This window comes from Oncorhynchus keta, chromosome 23, assembly GCF_023373465.1.
Source record: "Oncorhynchus keta strain PuntledgeMale-10-30-2019 chromosome 23, Oket_V2, whole genome shotgun sequence".
Taxonomy (NCBI): Eukaryota; Metazoa; Chordata; class Actinopteri; order Salmoniformes; family Salmonidae; genus Oncorhynchus; species Oncorhynchus keta.
The window spans coordinates 18,679,805-18,701,845 of record NC_068443.1 but is presented as its reverse complement, the minus strand read 5'-3'; the positions used below and the strand labels follow the sequence as shown (position 1 = coordinate 18,701,845).

Here is a 22,041-nt window from a genome sequence, read left to right as displayed (position 1 = left end):
AATCATTAGTTGCATCATGCAGCCTTACAATGTATTAAAAATCTAAACATGTAGCTCAACGTTTGTAGAACAACTAAAGTTACATTAATAACTCTAAGCATATAGGAGGACCTATTTCTTTGTGAACCGCTCAACACAGAATAGCCGCATGTGCGCACTACCTCACAGTTTGGAGAAAATATCCTTGCTTTTTTTCCAGCTTTGTTTAATTGTAATCTTCATACTATAAAATAATGCCACAGAATTCTAAGTCTGCTTAAGGAACTAGTGTAGCCCACAGCCCTATGACAGCCTGATCAGGACCTAACATAAGGATAACTCAAGAGTATGCTTTTATTTTCTTCTGAAATAGATGAAATTTTCTTCATATCATGTTTCTTTAGACCTGTCTAAAATAATGGATTTATTGTGAATTTGTAGGCTATATTACATGGACTTATTAGTCTTTTTAAAATGTAGATGTTCCAAAGGTCAGCATCAGTGGCTTGTAGGCCATTTGTGGAAGCCAGGAGGTGCTAAATGTGTTTGTTAATAAATGGTCAATTACCGTGAGACTGACTGTTATTTGCTTGACAATCACAGCTGTCAAAATTTCCTGGCCGCCACAGCCCTAACTATAGCCTGTATTAGAGATACTAGACAGCATAATTCGAATCCCTGTATTATTAGGAAGATACAGGATGACTTGTACTTTTCTGAACTTTCCTCCAAGTGTATATCAGACCCTGAATTAGCTCTTGAGCATTTCTCATCTTTTTATATCACAGATAAACACGCTCCTTTTAAGTGCTATAGAGACTTTAAAATAGATACAATTCTTGGTTTTCTTCAGAACTTCAGCACATATTTGGAATCATTGATTATACTCAGCAAGAAATACTCAGCTTAGATCACTTTCAACTGCTACATATTTTCTGAATATATAACTTTCAGGGTTCAGACCATAGTACCATCTCTGCTACTTCTATGGTTTTAAATGTCATTAATTGTTTAGATACAAAGAAACGGTGCTGCCCTCATTTATTTTATTTCTTCACTTACCTATTGTTCACCTAATACCTTTTATTTTTTAGAAATTGCACTGTTGGTCAGAGCCTGTAAGTAAGCATTTCACTGTAAGGTCTGTAATACCTGTTGTATTCGGCGCACGTGACAAATAAACTTTGATTTGATTTCCTTGACCTGTCCAAGGTATTCAACACTGCATCACAACCGTACTTATTCAGAAACTCTATGATTGCCTTAGATCGGGCTGTTTGTACCTTGTTTGAGAATTATTTAAAACAGAACAGTGTGTACTTAATGATGGTGTTAAATCAGGATTTCTAGAAATAACGAAAGGTGTCCCACAGGGTTTGGTTCTTGGTCCAGTTCTTTTCACTATTTATATTAATAGCATTGGTCTATCTGTTCAAAACTGTAACTGTCATCTGCGTACAGATGAAGTTCCTTACTCAATATGCTACTGCCCCTACGGCAGCTCAGGCTCTGACTCTTCAATCTGCTTTTACTACCTTGCAGGAAGCCTTGGATGACATGAAATTGTTAGTAAATGCTGGTAAAACCAAGTACATGTTTTTTGCCAAATAATGTAACTGATGATTTGTGCATAAGTACGTTAGATGGTCCATCCATTGATCATGTCCCGCCTCTAAATATCTGGGCATCTGGATTGACGAAAAGCTATCTTTTTAAAAGCATGTTGACGAGTTCGTCAAGAAATTAAGAATTAATTTGGGATGCTTCTATATATTTTACCACCCCTGTGACCTAGTGTTGTAATCAGAGTTTCTATATTTCAACAATAATGTTAAGTAAATTGGTAGTTTATTGAGTAAGGCTTTAGAAACAAAAACAGAATAATGAAGTGACCTGTGTGTTTTTAGCGAGGGCCAACCAACTTTATGATAAAGGATGCAGTGGTGGATGTCAAAACTGTCAGGTTATATAAAATGATGTGTGCTATGATAAATTGCATCCAAGGGTTTCAAAACACTGGTAGCTGCATTCATGTATATAATATCACCATAATCTATAACAGGAATAAATGTAGACTGAATTATCTGTAATCTACTATTTAATTAAAGGCAAGACCTATTCCTATATATATATATTTTTAAATGTATAAATAATTTAAAAAATATATATATTCAAATATCATTGAAGCTTTATACAGAGGGTACCTCTACCGAGTCAGTGTGCAGGGTTACAGGTTAATCAAGGTAATTTACATGTAGGTAGGGGTAAAGTGACTTTGCTTAGATAATAAACCTCAAGTAGCAGCAGTGTAAAAACTAATGTGATGTCAATGTAAATAGTCCCATGGCCATATTATTAAATGACATATGATATTTGTGACATTATTTGTTGATGTGCCAGAAACACACAGAATACATTTCGCATTATAGCCAACAGATTGTTAACCAAGAGGCATGCCTTTTAGAATTATTCTTAGATGGGAATGCCTTGGCTAAGTTCTCGACTCTTCATCTCTCCTCTTCTCTACTTCTTCCTCTCCAGGTGACAGAGATCCAGGACTGGAGTGCAGCCAGCCCCCACAGTGCAGCCTACGTCCTCTGGGATAATGGGGCCAAGAACCTCTACAGAGTGGGCTTCGAGGGGATGGTGAGTAAAGCAACACACACACAAAATATCAGGTGTTCTTTGTTTGACCACTGAGCTGGGGGTCTTTCTTGTGCTGCCAGGCCTTTGTAGTGGAGAGCCGCGCAGCCAGCCAGTAGCCAGAGCCCCATTGTGGCAGGCAGCTGGAAGGAGGGAGGGAATCTACATGAGAAATGCAATCTGGTCCCTTCTTTCTTTATGTGGAAGAGGGTGAACACAGAGGTCAGCTTCAGGGGGAGGAGGAGGAGTCTTAAAGTCCCAAAGAGCTACAAATGACAGGCAGTGTGCTGATTGGTGGAGAAGACTCCTGCTTTTTTATGAACGCTGACAATCAGAGAGCTGGTTTATGTAACAGATTTGTCCTTTGTTATTTTAATATGTCTGGTAGGATTGAGGGGTTGAGGTAGACGACATCTGCTTCTGGATGAAGTAAAGCATGGATTATATATGCTGCTCCCCCAAAAATAATGAAAAACCACAGCCTTTGTGGCAAACAGACCAAATCCATCTGTTATATGGTATATATTGATGTCCTGGTCATTGGCCAACCTGGTTGTTATGTAATCTGTTACTTTGTATGCTTTGTAACATTTAATATTATTATTGAAAATCAAAGACTACAAACAAGTACTGTGGACATGGTGAAAGACACTGCATTTTTGTGCACAGTATCAACTAACTTTTTGTTACTGGGTAGTTTGGTTCAAATACAGTTGAAGTCGGAAGTTTACGTACACTTAGTTTGGAGTCATAAACTCGTTTTTCAACCACTCCACAAATTTCTTGTTAACAAATTATAGTTTTGGCAAGTCGGTTAGGGTATCTACTTTGTGCATGACTAGTCATTTTCCAACAATTGTTTACAGACAGATTATTGAATGCACCAATTTGTAAGTCGCTCTGGATAAGAGCGTCTGCTGAATGACTTAAATGTAATGTAATAATTCACTATCACAATTCCAGTGGGTCACAAAGTTGACTGTGCCTTTAACCTCTCTGGGGTAGGGGGCGGTATTTTGACATCCGGATGAAAAGCGCGCCCAAAGTAAAAGGCCTGATACTCAGGCCAGTTTCTAAAACTGTTAAAACTATGTCTGTGAGTATAACAAAACTGATATAGCAGGCGAAACCCCGAGGACAAACCCCCCCCCCCCCCAAAAAAAAAAAAAAAATCAGCTTACCACTATTTTCAAGGGCTAGTACTATAATTATAAGCCCAAGTCCTCCCAAATTTGAGTTCCTATGGCTTCCAATGTAAACAGACTTTAGAAAGAGTTTCAGGCTGGTTTTTGGAAAAATGACCCAGAAATTGTACTTTTTCTAGGTGGCTCTCATTTTGGCTGTAGTGTTTCCAAGCGCGTGGAGGAAAGCGCATTCTTTCTTATTTATCTCCAGTAATGAACATACTATTCTCAGTCTTAAATTTGATAGGTATCCTAATACGCAAATAAACTAAGGTTTGATTATATACGTTTGACTTGTTTAGAAAAGTTTATTAGTAACGTTTGAGATTCATTTTGTATGCATTTTGCTGGAGGGAAACTGGGTGCATTATTGGCTGAAGCGCGCCAGCTAAATTGAGTTTTTATGGATATAAAGAAGGACATTATCAAACAAAGGGACCATTTATGATGTAACTGGGACGTTTTGGAGTGCCAACAGAAGATCATTAACCTCTCTAGGGTAGGTGGCAGCATTCTGAATTTTGGATGAAAAGCATGCCCAAATTAAACGGTCTGCTACTCAGGCCCAGAAGATATGATATGCATATAACTGGTAGATTTGGATAGAAAACTCAACTCAAGTTTCCAAAACTGTTAAAATAGTGTCTGAGTATAACAACTTATTTGGCAGGTGAAAACCTGAGAAAAATCCATTCAGGATGTATTTTTTTGTGGGTTTTGTAGTTTTCTATTCAATGCCATTTCAGTATCCATTGACTTAGGACTCAATTTGCAGTTCCTATGCCTTCCACTAGACGTCAACAGTATTTAGAAATTGTTTCAGGCTTGTATTCTTATAAATGAGGGAGTAAGGCCAGTCTGAACGAGTGGACCCTGACATGTCACAGGGCTTTTTCATGCGCAATCCAGAGAGAGTGCATTTCTTGTTTACCTTTTATATTGACAACGTTATTGTCCGGTTGAAATATTATTGATCATTTAGGCTAAAAACAACCTGAGGATTGAATATAAACATCGTTTGACATGTTTCTATGAACTTTACAGATACAAGTTGGAATTTTTGTCTATATGTTTTGACTGCGTTTGAGCCCGTGGATTACTGAAGAAAATGCGCAAACAAAAGAGGTTTTTTGATATAAAGAGACTTTATCGAACAAAAGGAACATTTATTGCGTAAATTCTTCTGAGTGCCACCATATGAAGATCATCAAAGGTAAGGGATTAATTTTATCTCTATTTCTGAGTTTTGTAATGCTTCTACTTGGCTGGTTACTGTTTGTAATAATTTGTCAACTGGGCTATGTTCTGGGCTAGGTATGCTTTCGCCGAAAAGCATTTTATAAATCTGACACCGTGGTTGGATTAACAAGAATTTAATCTTTAAACCTATGTAAAATAAGTTTTGTTTTCTGAATTTTTATAATGAGCATTTCTGTATTTGAATTTGGTGCTCTGCAATCTCACTGGATGTTGGCCAGATGGGATGCTAGCATCCCACGTACCCTAGAGAGGTTAAATATTTTAATTTAGTAATTTTGATTTTCGTGCTCTGCAATTTCACTGGATGTTGGCCAGGTGGGACACTACTGTCCCACGTACCTGTAAGAAGTTAAACAGCTTGGAAATTCCAGAAAATTATGTCATGCTTTAGAAGCTTCTGATAGGCTAATTGATATCATTTGAGTCAATTGGAGGTGTACCTGTAGATGTATTTCAAGGCCTACCTTCAAACTATGTCTCTTTGCTTGACATCATGGGACTGGTGCACTTCACAAAATAGATGGCATCATGAGGGAGGAGAATGATAAATATATATTGAAGCAACATCTCAAGACATCATCACCACACTGGATGATTCCGACCTTGAATATGTGGACACCTATAAGTACCTAGGTGTCTGGCTAGACTGCAAACTCTCCTTCCAGACTCATATCAAACATCTCCAATCGAAAATCAAATCAAGAGTCTGCTTTCTATTCCGCAACAAAGCCTCCTTCACTCACGCTGCCAAGCTTACCCTAGTAAAACTGACTATCGTACCGATCCTCGACTTTGGCGATGTCATCTACAAAATTGCTTCCAACACTCTACTCAGTAAACTGGATGCAATTTATCACAGTGCCATCCGTTTTGTCACTAAAGCACCTTATACTACCCACCACTGCGACTTGTATGCTCTAGTCGGCCGGCCCTCGCTACATATTCGTCGCCAGACCCACTGGCTCCAGGTCATCTACAAGGCCATGTCAGGTAAAGATCCGCCTTATCTCAGTTCACTGGTCACGATGGCAACACCCATCCGTAGCACGGGCTCCAGCAGGTGTATCTCACTGATCATCCCTAACGCCAACACCTCATCCGGCCGCCTTTCGTTCCAGTACTCTGCTGCCTGTGACTGGAACGAATTGCAAAAATCGCTGAAGTTGGAGACTTGTCTCCCTCACCAACTTCAAACATCCGCTATCTGAGCAGCTAACCGATCGCTGCAGTTGTACATAATCTATTGGTAAATAGCCCACCCATTTTCACCTACCTCATCCCCACAGTTTTTATTTATTTACTTTTCTGCTCTTTTGCACACCAATATCTCTACCTGTACATGATCATCTGATCATTTATCACTCCAGTGTTAATCTGCAATATTGTAATTATTCGCCTACCTCCTCATGCCTTTTGCACACATTGTATATAGACTCCCCTTTTTTTCCTACTGTGTTATTGACTTGTTAATTGTTTACTCCATGTGTAACTCTGTGTTGTCTGTTCACACTGCTATCCTTTATCTTGGCCAGGTCGCAGTTGCAAATGAGAACTTGTTCTCAACTTGCCTACCTGGTTAAATAAAGGTGAAATAAAAAAATTAAAAAATCAGTCAGGAAGTTAAAGCTAGGTCCAAATGGACAATGACCCCAAGCATACTTCCAACGTTGTGGCAAAATGGCTTAAGGACAACAAAGTCAAGGTATTGGAGTGGCCATCACAAAGCCCTGACCTGAATCCTATGGAAAATGTGTGGGCAGAACTGAAAAAGCATGAGCGCACGAGGAGGCCTACAAACCTGACCGTTACACCAGCTCTGTCAGGAGGAATGGGCCAAAATTCCCCCAACTTATTGTGGGGCGCTTGTGGAAGGCTAACTGAAATGTTTGACCCACGTTAAACAATTTAATGGCAATGCTACCAAATACTAATTGAGTGTATGTACTCTGACCCACTGGGAATGCGATGAAATAAATCAAATCTGAAATAAATCATTCTCTCTACTATTATTCTTACATTTCACAGTTTTGTGGTGATCCTAACTGACCTAAGACAGGGATTTTTTTTCACGGATTAAATGTCAGGAATTGTGGAAAACTGAGTTTAAATGTAGTTTGTTAACCTTCCGACTTTGACTGTAGCACCAAAAGGCCACCATCTGGTCTCTTGACTTTCCTTTCCTCAATGTGTTTTCTTTTTTCCTTTGCTTTTTACACATCTGTTTTGTACAAAATGACATCAAAAAGCCAATATCCCAAATTGCACCCTATTCCCATTATGATGCACTTATGGTGCGCTACGTTGAACAAAAGTAGGGCATTATGTAGGGAATAGGGTCCAATTTGGGGGCGCAACCACTGTTAGTGAACCCTGCTCTGTCAGAGGAGCAGTATGCCTTTTAGTCAACATGGCTGCCCTCTGTCTGACAGTGGATGCCCATCTGCATCTGTTATCATTTCAAATGATATGATGCGGTTCCTTCCCTGCTGAGCCAGAGTCCTTAAGGTAATGCCATTGTTGCCACCCCGCCCTAACTTTAACACAATGTCACACGGCATGTCACTGCAGTGTGAATTTACTCTTACGTCGTTGTTAATCTACTGTACTTCTAATAGATTGAATTAAGTAGATCATTAGCTGATGCTTTTTTCCCTGTCTCTCCCTTTCAGTCGGATTTGAAATGTGTCCAGGATGCCAAAGGAGGCTCTTTCTACAGAGACCACTGCCCTGTTCTCGGTGAGTACAGTACTCGTGATCCATTGCACTACGCCGTAATTATTGCACCAATACTTCCCCAGCACAGTGTTCTGCAGTTGAGTCCAAGGGCATCAGGAGCACGTCTCTGCCTGCCTGCTGTTACTGGTACTGTCCACTAGGTGGCACCACCACACCAATACAGGCAATATCAGGCTGCATGGAGACAGCCAGAGTGCAGTCACAGGCCACACTGGCACAGCATTTCCGCAATCTCAAGGATCGTGTCATCTCTCAGATATTCCTGGCCAGTGATACCTGGGTTTTGTTTAGCAGCACTGCAGCAACCAAATGAACTCGTCAAGTTTAATACAAGTAATCAAAGAAGACTATCCGTGATCTGATTTGTCCACCCTATTTTATCTTAGTGAGACTAACCTACATAAATAAAGGTGAAATAAAGTAAATAAATAAGAATGTGTTACCAGTATGTATTCCACCTGCCCTCTCCCCGCAGGTGAGCAGAATGGCAACAGAAACCCAGGCGGTTTGCAGATCGGAGACCTGGTCAACATCGACTTGGACCTGGAAATAGTCCAGTCCCTGCAGCACGGCCACGGAGGCTGGACAGACGGTATGTTCGAGACTCTCACCACCACCGGTACCGTGTGTGGCATCGACGAGGACCACGACATTGTGGTGCAGTACCCCAGTGGGAACAGGTAAGCTCTATCAGGTCTTAATTCAGGCCTAGTTAAATTAAGGTTCAATAAAAAAATAAAGACCAGTACACAAGCAGAGTCCTGTCATAACACCACAACTTCTGTCATAACAAGAATAGGACATGGACTTAACCTATTGGTCCTAATGAAAGATATTTATGACACTGTAATTTCGATGATGTTGGTGCCACCTCAAAGTGTGTGTGTGTCCAGGTGGACATTCAACCCTGCAGTGCTGACCAAGGCCAACGTGGTGCGTAGTGGGGAAGGTGTTGCGGCGGGAGCAGAGGGAGGCAGCTCCCAGTTCCTGGTGGGAGACCTGGTCCAGATCTGCTACGACATCGACCGAATCAAGCTGCTGCAGAGAGGCCATGGGGAGTGGGCTGAGGCCATGCTGCCTGTAAGACACACATGGGGAGTGGGCTGAGGCCATGCTGCCTGTAAGACACACATGGGGAGTGGGCTGAGGCCATGCTGCCTGTAAGACACACATGGGGAGTGGGCTGAGGCCATGCTGCCTGTAAGACACACATGGGGAGTGGGCTGAGGCCATGCTGCCTGTAAGACAGCATGGCGTCAGGGTAGCCTAGTGGTTAGAGCGTTGGACTAGTAACTGGAAGGTTGCAAGTTCAAACCCCCGAGCTGTCGTTCTGCCCCTGAACAGGCAGTTAACCCACTGTTCTTAGGCGGTCATTGAAAATAAGAATTTGTTCTTAACTGACTTGCCTAGTAAAATAAAGGTTAAAAAAATTAATTACAAATAAATGGCTGAGGCCATGCTGCCTGTAAGACACGCATGGGGAGTGGGCTGAGGCCATGCTGCCTGTAAGACACGCATGGGGAGTGGGCTGAGGCCATGCTGCCTGTAAGACACACATGGGTAGTGGGCTGAGGCCATGCTGCCTGTAAGACACGCATGGGGAGTGGGCTGAGGCCATGCTGCCTGTAAGACACGCATGGGGAGTGGGCTGAGGCCATGCTGCCTGTAAGACACGCATGGGGAGTGGGCTGAGGCCATGCTGCCTGTAAGACACGCATGGGGAGTGGGCTGAGGCCATGCTGCCTGTAAGACACACATGGGGAGTGGGCTGAGGCCATGCTGCCTGTAAGACACGCATGGGGAGTGGGCTGAGGCCATGCTGCCTGTAAGACACACATGGGTAGTGGGCTGAGGCCATGCTGCCTGTAAGACACACATGGGGAGTGGGCTGAGGCCATGCTGCCTGTAAGACACGCATGGGGAGTGGGCTGAGGCCATGCTGCCTGTAAGACACGCATGGGGAGTGGGCTGAGGCCATGCTGCCTGTAAGACACACATGGGTAGTGGGCTGAGGCCATGCTGCCTGTAAGACACGCATGGGGAGTGGGCTGAGGCCATGCTGCCTGTAAGACACGCATGGGGAGTGGGCTGAGGCCATGCTGCCTGTAAGACACGCATGGGGAGTGGGCTGAGGCCATGCTGCCTGTAAGACACGCATGGGGAGTGGGCTGAGGCCATGCTGCCTGTAAGACACGCATGGGGAGTGGGCTGAGGCCATGCTGCCTGTAAGACACGCATGGGGAGTGGGCTGAGGCCATGCTGCCTGTAAGACACGCATGGGGAGTGGGCTGAGGCCATGCTGCCTGTAAGACACGCATGGGGAGTGGGCTGAGGCCATGCTGCCTGTAAGACACGCATGGGGAGTGGGCTGAGGCCATGCTGCCTGTAAGACACACATGAGGAGTGGGCTGAGACACACATGCGTTTCCTTTGTAACATAACATCCTTTTTCTTCCACATCTCATCTTCCACGTAACAAGGACCGTATGTCATGACTACTAAGCCCTAAAACCTGTTCATCGGTACCTACTGTTGCTGCTGCTCCCCTCCTCCCGTTGCCCTTAGCCCTCCCCCTCAGTTTTGAGTGTTCACGAAAGGCTCCTTGAGTCAGACTGATGTCCCGATTCAACTTTAAGCTAGGTGTAGTGCCTTTTCAGCTCTTTAGTTGACTCTCCAAACAGAGTGAATCAAGTTGCAGACTTGCTAGTGAATGGTATTCAAATTACGCATGACGCTCTGCGACACTCTGCTGGAAAAGTTTGTGTAGGAAAGATGGCTTCCAATGAAGCAATGTATTGGTCATGCATTCTAATTGGTAAACTAGTGTTTACATATTGTAACGACGTGTTAGTCTGTTTCAATATCCACGTTGGCATAGTACTCAGAATGCATTCCTGATTAGAGTAAATGTATGTATCTAGTATGCTGGAGACCGTGGATGTTGCAACGTAGCCTCAGTCTTATCAAAGAACAGGGAGACGGCCACAAAACGCCTTTCCTTTCCTCGCTCAAAAACTTGACATCAACAAGGCCCCAGATAATTGGCTGTGTAGATGAGAAATGTCTGGCTCTCACTCAGCCCTTCAACTGCCCTTTGAATGAATAATCAGAACAGTGCTATAGACTCATCTACTCTTTCCTGTCATGTTTTTGGAAAGGAAGGGCCGTGTCTGTTTCTGAAATGGGAACGAATGGCTTTGTAGAAATTAAATACACAGATGCGCATCTCTTTTAGGTTTGTTCCCTCTCAAATTGTATTTGTTTTTTATACCTTGGTTATATCTCAGATCATTTAACTTCCCTGTGTAAGAGACACTAGAATTCTGAAAGGAGGTTCAGAATTCCCTTAATAATATTTGGTACTTAACAGATTGTAACAGAATCTCTTAACAGTATGGCATGTTTATGCTCTTTTGAGGTTGTAATAAAAAATACTATAGTAAAGAATGTATTGTATTCCTCAGACCCTGGGCAAGGTGGGCCGCGTGCAGCAGATCTACTCTGACAGCGACCTGAAGGTGGAGGTGTGTGGAACGTCATGGACCTATAACCCTGCTGCCGTCACCAAGGTGGCCCCCACTGGCTCTGCTGTCACCAACGCCTCCGGAGGTAGTCAGAACACACACATTTACAGCGTGTACACACCGATACACAAACCATAAACCAATATTTTTTTCCATATCTACTACTAGCCTGTTTATAAGTGGGCATACACATACACTGACCCCTCTTACACACCACACACAATCTTCACTCCTTGGACCTAGAAGATGACCCCCATGTAACGTTGTGTGTAGAGCGTCTGTCTCAGCTGCTGAAGAAGCTGTTTGAGACCCAGGAGTCGGGTGATGTCAATGAGGAACTGGTCAAAGCAGCAGCCAATGGAGACCTGGCCAAGGTGGAGGACATCCTCAAGAGACCTGACGTGGACGTAAGTGATCTCTTCATTCAACACAGCTTCAAGCTTGGTAGGTGTCTATCATAGTTTAGTTCCATGACGCATCCCCCCCCTCGAGGATATATTTATTGGTAATTGAGATGGCAAAATGATGATATGAAGACAGGGGCTCAGTTAATCCTTAACTGTCCATTGACGCAGCGGTGCTGCCATCTATACTGAACAAAAATATAAATGCAACAATTTCAACTATTTTATTGGAGACTTCTCATTCAAAGGTTTTTCTTTATTTTTTATATTTTCTACATTGTAGAATAATAGTGAAGACATCAACACTTTGAAATAACACATAGAATCATGTGTTATGTGCCTATCGATGACAGCTTTGCACATTCTTGGCATTCTTTCAACCAGCTTCATGAGTTAGTCACCTGGAATGCATTTCAATTACCAGGTGTGCCTTGTTAAAAATTAAATAGTAGAATGTCTTTCCTTAATGCGTTTGAGCAAATTAGTTGTGTTGTGACAAGGTAGGGGTGGTATACAGAAGATAGCCCTATTTGGGAGAAGACCAAGTCCATAATATGGCAAGAACAGCTCAAATAAGCAAAGAGAAACGACATTCCATCCTTACTTTAAGACACGAAGGTCAGTAAATCTGGAACATTTCAAGAACTTTGAAAGTTTCAAGTGCAGTCGCAAAAACCATCAAGTGCTGTGATGAAACTGGCTCTCATGCCACAGGAAAGGAAGACCCGGAGTTACCTCTGCTGCAGAAGATAAGTTCATTAGAGTTGACTGCATCTCAGATTGTTCCCACCGTGAAGCATGGAGGAGGATGGGGGTGCTTTGCTGGTGACACTGTCAGTGATTTATTTAGTATTCAAGGCACACTTAACCAGCATGGCTACCACGGCATTCTGCAGCGATACGCCATTCCATCTGGTTTGCACTTATTTGCACTCAATTGTTTTTCAACAGGACAATAGCCCAACACACCTCCAGGCTGTTTAAGGGCTATTTGACCAAGGAGAGTGATGGAGTGTTGTGTCAGATGACCTGGCCTCCACAATCATCCGACCTCAACCCAATTGATATGGTTTGGGATGAGATGTACCGCAGAGTGAAAAGCAGCCAACAAGTGCTCAACATATGTGGGAACTTCAGGTGAAGCTGGTTGAGAGAATGCCAATAGTTTTTAAAGCTGTCATCAAGGCAAAGGGTGGCTACTTTGAAGAATCTAAAATATATTTGGATTTGTTTAACAATTTTTTTGGTTACTACGTGTTATTTCGTACTTTTGATGTCTTCACTATTATGTAGAAAATAGTAGGAAATAAAGAACAACCCTTGAATGAGTAGGTGTCCAAATTTAGACTGGTACTGTACATTCATTAAGCCCTAATCTATGGATTTCACATGACTGGGCAGGGGCGCAGCCATGGGTGGACCTGGGAGGGCATAGGCCCTCCCAAATCAGAATTATTTTTTCCCCCCACAAAGGGGCTTTATTAGAGAAAGAAATGCTCCTCAGTTTCATCAGCTGTCTGGGTGGATGGTCTCAGATGATCCCGCAGGTAACGAAGCCGGATGTGGTGTTCCTGGGCTGGCGTGGTTACATGTGATTTGCGGTTGGGAGGACAGTTGGACGTACAGCCAAATTCTCTAAAACGACTTTGTAGGCAGTAGAGAAATGAACAATACATTCTCTGGTGGACAGTCTTGCAGTCAGCATGCCAATTGCGCTCTCCCTGAAAATTGAGACATCTGTTTTGTTGTGACAAAATTGCAAATTTTAGTAGCCTTTTATTGTCCCCAGCACAATGTGCACCTGTGTAATGACCGTGATGTTTAATCAGCTTCTTGATAAACCATCCACCTGTCAGGTGTGGCATATCTTGGCAAAGAATCTAGCAGGGATATAAACAAATTTGTGCACAACATTTTAGAGAAGTAAGCTTTTTGTGCATGTTTAACATTTTTGGGATCTTTTATTTCAGCTCATTAAATGTGGGACCAACACTTTACATGTTGCATTTATATTTGTGTTCAGTATATTTAATAATAAACACAAAATCCCAATCAATTTCCATCAATTTAAGCTCAAATCAGGTTGTTTTACATGGGTTGCTTTCCTCCAGACCCGATACTTGGCATTCAGGCCAAAGAGTTCAATCTTTGTTTCATCAGACCAGAGAATATTGTTAAGTACCTTTTGAGTACCTTTTGGGAAACTCCAAGCGGGCTGTTGTGCCTTTTACTGAGGAGTGGCTTTCGTCTGGCCACTCTACCATAAAGGCTTTATTTGGTGGAGTGTTGCAGAGATGGTTGTCCTTCTGGAAAGTTCTCCAGAGCTCTGTCAGAGTGACCATTTGGGTTCTTGGTCACCTTCTTGAACAAGGCCCTTCTCCCCCGATTGCTCAGTTTGGCCAGGTGGCCAGATCTAGGAAGATTTTGGTGGTTCCAAACTTTTTCCATTTAATAATGATGTAGGCCGCTGTGTTCTTGGAGACCTTCAATGCTGCGGAAGTTTTCTGGTAAACTTCCCCAGATCTGTGCCTCGACATAATCGTGTCTCGGAGCTCTACGGACAATTCCTTTGATCTCATTGCTTGGTTTTTGCTCTGACATGCACTGTCAACTGTGGGAACCTTGAGTCGCCCGATCTAATATCCCTGGAGATACCTGAAAATAGCCGTGCAGCAAAGCTCCCCATCCAACCTGACAGAGCCTGAGAGGATCTACAGATAAGAATAGGAGAAACTCTCCAAATACAGGTGTGCCAAGCTTATAGCGTCATACCCAAGAAGACTCAAGGCTGTAATCGCTGCCAAAGGTGCTTCAACAAAGTACTGAGAAAAAAGGTCTGAATACATATGTAACTGTTATATTTCAGTATTTTTGCAAAAAATTATTTATAAAAAGCAGTTTTTGCTTTGTCATTATGGGTTATTGTGTGTAGATTGATGAGGGGGGAAACGATTTAATTAATTTTAGAATAAGGCTGTAACGTAACAATGTAGACAAAGTCAAGGGGTCTGAATACTTTCTGAATGCTCTGTAGATAGCAAGTTAAACTTGGGTCTTGTTAACGCAGAGTTTTTCTCCCAGGAAAAATAAATAAACTGCATAGTCCTAAACATTAGAAATATGATGGCCATGTGTCGTTTTTGAAAAAAATACCCTTTTCATTGTAAGCTCATTTACTTTCCTCATCTGATGAAAATTAAGCAAATTTCTGCCGACTGTGTTGAACTAATGTATTTTCTTGCTTAGGAAAACTATAATTGCTTGTCCCTGATCATTCTATTGAAGCAAAAAAACACTGACATTCAATATAAAACGAGACCCCTGTCAATACACACAGCTGGACTCCCCTGATCCCCATTTTTCCCATTGTGCTATTTACAAACAATCACGTGGCTGGCTCAACTGTTCAGGGGAACTACTTAAGCTTCCTAATGTAAAATAATTTGACAGGTGAAATGAAGTTGCACAAGTCGACTGCAGGTATTTACTTAAATAAGAGCTACAAATAAGGTTGCAAGTTTTGGGGAATATTCTGAGGTGGTACATTTCTGTGGGAATTACAACATCTACAACATCCGCAGAGTACGACCCTGCCTCACACAGGAAGCGGCGCAGGTCCTAATCCAGGCACTTGTCATCTCCCGTCTGGATTACTGCAACTCGCTGTTGGCTGGGCTCCCTGCCTGTGCCATTAAACCCCTACAACTCATCCAGAACGCCGCAGCCCGTCTGGTGTTCAACCTTCCCAAGTTCTCTCACGTCACCCCGCTCCTCCGCTCTCTCCACTGGCTTCCAGTTGAAGCTCGCATCCGCTACAAGACCATGGTGCTTGCCTACGGAGCTGTGAGGGGAACGGCACCTCAGTACCTCCAGGCTCTGATCAGTCCCTACACCCAAACAAGGGCACTGCGTTCATCCACCTCTGGCCTGCTCGCCTCCCTACCACTGAGGAAGTACAGTTCCCGCTCAGCCCAGTCAAAACTGTTCGCTGCTCTGGCTCCCCAATGGTGGAACACACTCCCTCACGACGCCAGGACAGCGGAGTCAATCACCACCTTCCGGAGACACCTGAAACCCCACCTCTTTAAGGAATACCTAGGATAGGATAAAGTAATCCCCCCCCCCCCTTAAAAGATTTAGATGCACTATTGTAAAGTGGCTGTTCCACTGGATGTCATAAGGTGAATGCACCAATTTGTAAGTCGCTCTGGATAAGAGCGTCTGCTAAATGACTTAAATGTAAATGTAAATGGAATTAATGGGAATATATGCAAATTATTAATACCATTTTAAATGTAGATGTTTTTTTGCATTGGATATAATTACCATATCATATGGAGACAGAAACATTAACCTTTTACCTTATCATAAGTAGACCTAATTGTAAATTATTAAATCCATCCAAAAGAAATAAAAGAAACATTTAGTTTCGAATTGAACTTTAATTAAATGAGTTGACTCATTGATTTCACTGAACAACAAAAGAAAGGGAATATTGAATGATTCCCGATGATCCATCGCATTTCCCAAAAACGTTTTCAACGTACATCTGTAAAATGATAGTCTAGAAACTAAAGCTTTGGTTGTCTTCCTCTCAGGCTTCCATGTCTTCTCCCTGGACCTCCTCAATGTCCACATCTTGAATATCAGACTCTGAGGCTTCATCTTCACTGTCACTTTACAACCTTCAAATTGTATTAGTCACATGCGCCCAATACAACAGGTGTCTCTACCTTAGTGAAACGCTTACTTACGAGCCCCTCACCAACATTGCAGTTTAAAAAAAATATGGGTAAGAATAAGAAATAAAAGTAACAAGTAATTAAAGAGCAGCAGTAAAATAACAATAGCGAGACTATATACAGGGGCGAACCGGTACAGAGGGGAGGGGGTACCAGTTAGTTGAGGTAATATGTACATATAGGTAGAGTTATTAAAGTGACTATGCATAGATGATAACAGAGAAGCAGCGATGTAAAAGAGGTGGGGGTGGGCAATGCAATTAGTGTGGGTAGCCATTTGATTAGGTGTTCAGGAGTCTTATGGCTTGCGGGTAGAAGCTCTTTAGAAGCGTCTTGGACCTAGACACCGCGCTCCGGGTACCACTTGCCGTGCGGTAGCAGAGTGAACAGTCTATGACTAGGGTGGCTGGAGTCTTTAACAATTTTTAGGGCCTTCCTCTGACACCATAACCCTGTTGAGGTTGGCTCGTTGTCAGCCTCAAAAAGCCTCAAATTTGACCGGATGGTCACCAATTCTTCAGCCCTTGTATTGGTCAGCCTGTTGCGTGCTTTGGTGTGTGTGTTCCTCAACAAGGACCAGTTGCGCTCTGAGGCGGCTGATGTTGGTGGGATTTGGAGAATGATGTAGGCAACAGGGGAAACAGCCTCGGGTCCACAAAGTCCCTTAATCCAGTTGGCTTATGAGATATGTTGGCACGACTGCCATATTGCATCTCCATCCCAAAGCCCTTGCTTGGAAGTGTACTTCGCCAGACTGCCAAGAACCTTGCCCTCATCCAGGCCAAGTTTGCGAGACACGGTAGTGATGACACCATAGGCCTGGTTGATCTCTGCACTAGACACGATGCTCTTGCCAGCATACTTGGGGTCTAACATGTACGCTGCGGCATGTGTGGGCTTCAGGCAGAAGTCTTCCAGAACTGCATAACTGCTTGGAGCAACAGTGAAGTGGGCAAGGCAGTATGGATTTCTTCTCTTACATCTGCAAGCTGAGTCTGAACATCAGACAGGATGGCATTGTTTCCCTCAATATGTGCAATTGCTACTGCTATATGTTTCACGAGTTTCAATTGCTTACCACTCTCTCCCAAAATGCATCATCCAGGAGGATCCTCTTGATAGGGCAGTCCATATGGGTAGACAGATATGGCCATTTCTTGGAGAGACTCCTTCCCCTCCAGGAGACTGTCAAACATGATGACAGCACCATCCCAACAGGTGTTGTTGGGCGGCTTCAATGTGGTGCTCTTATTCTTCTCACTTTGCTTGGTGAGGTAGATTGCTGCTATAACTTGATGACCCGTCACATACCTAACCATTTCCTTGGCTCTCTTGCAGAGTGTATCCATTGTTTTTAGTGCCATGATGTCCTTGAGGAGCAGATTCGATGCATGAGCAGCACAGCGAATGTGTGTGATGTGAGGGTAGGATTCCTCCACTTTGAACCAAGCCCCGTTCATGTTCGCAGCATTATCTGTCACCAGTGGAAATACCTTCTGTGGTCCAAGGTCATTGATGACTGCCTTCAGCTCATCTGCAATGTAGAGACCAGTGTGTCCGTTGTCTGTGCTCTTGTAGAATACTGGTTGAGGGGTGGAGATGATTTAGTTAATTATTCCTTGCCCATGAGCATTCGACCATCCATCAGAGATGATTGCAATGCAGTCTGCTTTCTCTATGATTTGCTTGACCTTCACTTGAGCTCTGTTGAACTCTGCATCCCCAGCAAATTAGTAGATAAAGCATGTCTGGTTGGAGGGGTGTATGGTGGGCAAAGAACATTCAGAAATCTCTTCCAATACACATTGCCTGTGAGCTTCAGAGGTGAACCAGTTGCACACACAGCTCGAACAAGACGTTCATCAGCATTTCTCTGACATATGTTACTCCATTGAGTCAAAAAACCTTTTGATTCCAGGAGGACTGTGAGCTGCTGCTATCGATAAGGTGTCTGATTCATCATTTTCACCTCAGAATAGAGACTTTTGTCAGAGGTTGTTTGTTGTGAGCACTGAGGGAACTTTATTCACTTCACCAGATGATTCTGCATCTTTGTTGACTTCTTCACATTTGATTTTGCACATTATTTGCAAATGTACACAGCTTTTCCTTCTACATTAGCTGCAGTGGAATGTCTCCACACATCAGATAGTGACCATGGCATTTTCCTGTAAAGATTATGAAAAATGAGTTTTAAAAAACCAAATACATTTCCATGTACAGATAAATAGTTAAGCAGTTAGATTAAACAACTCCTTTGTAAAATAAATGTTTTAAAATTAAACATGTATGGAAACAGGTGAATTAACACCTTAGTTAGCAGGCTCAAGCAAGTTAAAACCCACCTGGTAGCAAAAACTAGCAGAATAGTTTACAAGTAAGAAATGATTTAAACACACTTTGCTGTAGGCTACTATTTACTAGTTAACAAAAAATCACGTGTCATATAAAATGTATTCACCCCAACCAGTATTGTAATCAAAACTTACCAGAAAGCATATTGTCCTTGGCTCAGACCGTGTAGTAGTGTGGGCTCAATAGCATCTCATTAGTGTGCAAGATCTTGAGAATCAGCTGAATATGTGAAGGAAGAGTGCACTGCACATGTGATGGAAAAATGCACTGTGCATGCAGAGTAGAGGTCGACCGAGTAATCGGAATGGCCGATTAATTGGGGCCGATTTCAAGTTTTCATAACAATCGGAAATCTGTATTTTTGGGCACCGATTACATTTGAAAAATTATACCTTTTTATTTAACTAGGCAAGTCAGTTAAGAACACATTCTTATTTTCAATGACGGCCTAGGAACGGGGAGTTAACTGCCTCGTTCAGGGGAAGAACGACAGATTTTCATCTTGTCAGCTCAGGGGATCCAATCTTGCAACCTTATAGTTAACTAGTCCAATGCAATAACGACCTGCCTCTCTCTCGTTGCACTTCACAAGGAGACTGCCTTTCACGCGAATGCAGTAAGCCAAGGTAAGTTGCTAGCTAGCATTAAACTTATCTTATAAAAAACTATCAATCATAATCACTAGTTAACTACACATGGTTGATGATATTACTAGATATTATCTAGCGTGTCCTGCGTTGCGTATAATCTGACTGAGCATACAAGAAGTATCTGACTGAGCGCTGGTAGGCAGAAGCAGGCGCGTAAACATTCATTCAAACAGCACTTTCGTGCATTTTGCCAGCAGCTCTTCGTTGTGCGTCAAGCATTGCGCTGTTTATGACTTCAAGCCTATCAACTCCCGAGATTAGGCTGGTGTAGCCGAAGTGAAATGGCTAGCTAGTTAGCGCGCCTAATAGCGTTTCAAACGTCATTCGCTCTGAGCCTTCTAGGAGTTGTTCCCCTTGCTCTGCATGGGTAAGGCTGCTTCAATGGTGGCTGTTGTCATTGTGTTGCTGGTTCGAGCCCAGGGAGGAGCGAGGAGAGAGACGGAAGCTGTACTGTTACACTGGCAATACTAAAGTGCCTATAAGAACATCTAATAGTTAAAGGTTAATGAAATACAAATGGTATAGAGAGAGAGTCCTATAACTACAACCTAAAACTTCTTATCTGGGAATATTGAAGACTCGTGTTAAAAGGAACCACCAGCTTTCATATGTTCTCATGTTCTGAGCAAGGAACTGAAACGTTAGCTTTCTTACATACCACATAATGCACTTTTACTTTCTTCTCCAACACGTTGTTTTTGCATTATTTAAACCAAATTGAACATGTTTCATTATTTACTTGAGACTAAATTGATTTTATTGATGCATTATATTAAGTTAAAATAACTGTTAATTCAGTATTGTTGTAATTGTCATTATTACAAATACATTTCTAAAAATCGGCCGACTAATCAGTATCGGCTTTTTTGGTCCTCCAATAATCGGTATCGGTGTTGAAAAATCATAATCGGTCAACCTTTAATGCAGAGGTTTGCTATTCCATTGAATTGGGGATAGTCAACCAAAATATGCCACAAGACCTAGAAATACCTTGTGTCTATCTCACAAAAAAGGTTCACTGTTAATAGCTAACTTTTTAAAATGAATTTAAGCGAAAGTGCCCAAATTCCAGGGCTGAACTCCCCATGGGAAATTTTCCGGAACGTTTCCGACACTTTACAACCCATGCTACAAATATTACAATGTTTGGAAAAATGTGAAATAAATAGTTTTGATGGTATTGAAAAAAACATACTGTGGCTATTTCCAAATATTCTGGTATGCGGTATATACGGTATACCGCCCAAGCCGAGTGAATATACCCCATTTTATGGTCTAGAGCCAATTTTCCACATGACTAGGAAAACTCTGCTGCCTAGTTATAGGTGGGGCACAGAGTTTTTCCTTGTCAGGTTGTTAGTCAGGAATAACTCTTGTCCTTCCATCAACCAGGCCAACAACCTGCCCCTAAAGGGAGCTGTCTGCTGTCTGCGCTCTCCTATTTCCTTAGAGAGCTGCTTAGAATAGAGAGTAGAGCGTCTTAGCCTCCCCCCCTCATTGTAAGCGTTCTGCAGCATTGTCTCTGCGACCGTGTGTGTGAGCACGCGTGTCTCAGTGCGGTGAGGGTTGGCCAGGTTCCTCGGTGTCTTTCAGTGGAATTATTACTTAAAGGCCCAGTGCAGTCGCACTTGATTTTCCTGTGTTACTGTGAAATTGTGACGATGATAATTCCCTTTCAGTGTAAGAGCTGCTTGAAAAAGAAATGCCTGACATTTCAGCTGGTTTTGCATGAGTGGAATTTTTGCCTGCCTGGCAGTATAAGTTAATAGACCAATAAGTGTCAAACTTCTCTGCCAATAATAGCTACTTTTCAGTTTACATGTCCCTCCCATTAGGCTCCTCCAGTTAGGCCACCCACTCCGACTGCTCCCAGACAGTTCTGGCATAATTCTTCCTTGAGAAATCACTTTGCCAAGAAGCATTTTTTGTTTCTTTTTGACCATTTGTAATTTAAACAATCACATTAAGGTACATAATTGTTACCCAGAATTGATTTGATATTGTAATAAAAATGGCTGCATTGGACCTTTTTAAAGCACAGTGAGCTGGGCAATGTGATCCTCCCACCAGGGCAAGATATGCTCTGTGACTCCCAAAGTACCACACATGAATATTTATGCCCCAAGTATTCCAGTACCTCCAGTTGGCGATGAAACACACACACAACCCCTTCTTGTGTATGCGGGTGACGAGGCAGTGCACTGGATGGACTCAAAATACAAGAATACACCTAACAGTGCTACATTGTGTGTTTGTAGGTGAACGGGCAGTGTGCTGGACACACAGCCATGCAGGCGGCCAGTCAGAACGGACACGTGGACGTCCTCAAGCTGCTGTTGAAACACAACGTGGACCTGGAGGCTGAGGTTTGTACAGGCAACAGTTCTTCCTCAATAATAACGTCTATCCTATAGCCCCATCTCAATACTTATATATTTAAATCCTCCCCAAGACCAACAGTGCCACAAATGATATCCCTTTGACACTATATCAGGGCTGTTTAAATTCCAGTCCTGGAGTGCCAAAACACTTCTGTTTTTCTTCTACCTGGTAGTTAATTGCAC

The 22,041-nt window shown here is 42.7% G+C and overlaps 1 protein-coding gene across 3 annotated transcripts in view; it reads left to right on the top strand.

Moving 5' to 3' along the window:
- LOC118401942 (E3 ubiquitin-protein ligase mib1) overlaps positions 1-22,041 on the top strand; it is a 91,925-nt gene that overhangs the window by 15,656 nt on the left and 54,228 nt on the right. For all 3 annotated transcript variants that reach the window (XM_035799647.2, XM_035799646.2, XM_035799645.2), the window contains exons 4-10: positions 2,521-2,625; positions 7,736-7,802; positions 8,278-8,482; positions 8,696-8,882; positions 11,267-11,411; positions 11,600-11,733; positions 21,736-21,843. In XM_035799647.2, coding sequence (XP_035655540.1) covers positions 2,521-2,625; positions 7,736-7,802; positions 8,278-8,482; positions 8,696-8,882; positions 11,267-11,411; positions 11,600-11,733; positions 21,736-21,843 — 951 coding nt within the window. The remainder of the gene's footprint in view (positions 1-2,520; positions 2,626-7,735; positions 7,803-8,277; positions 8,483-8,695; positions 8,883-11,266; positions 11,412-11,599; positions 11,734-21,735; positions 21,844-22,041) is intronic.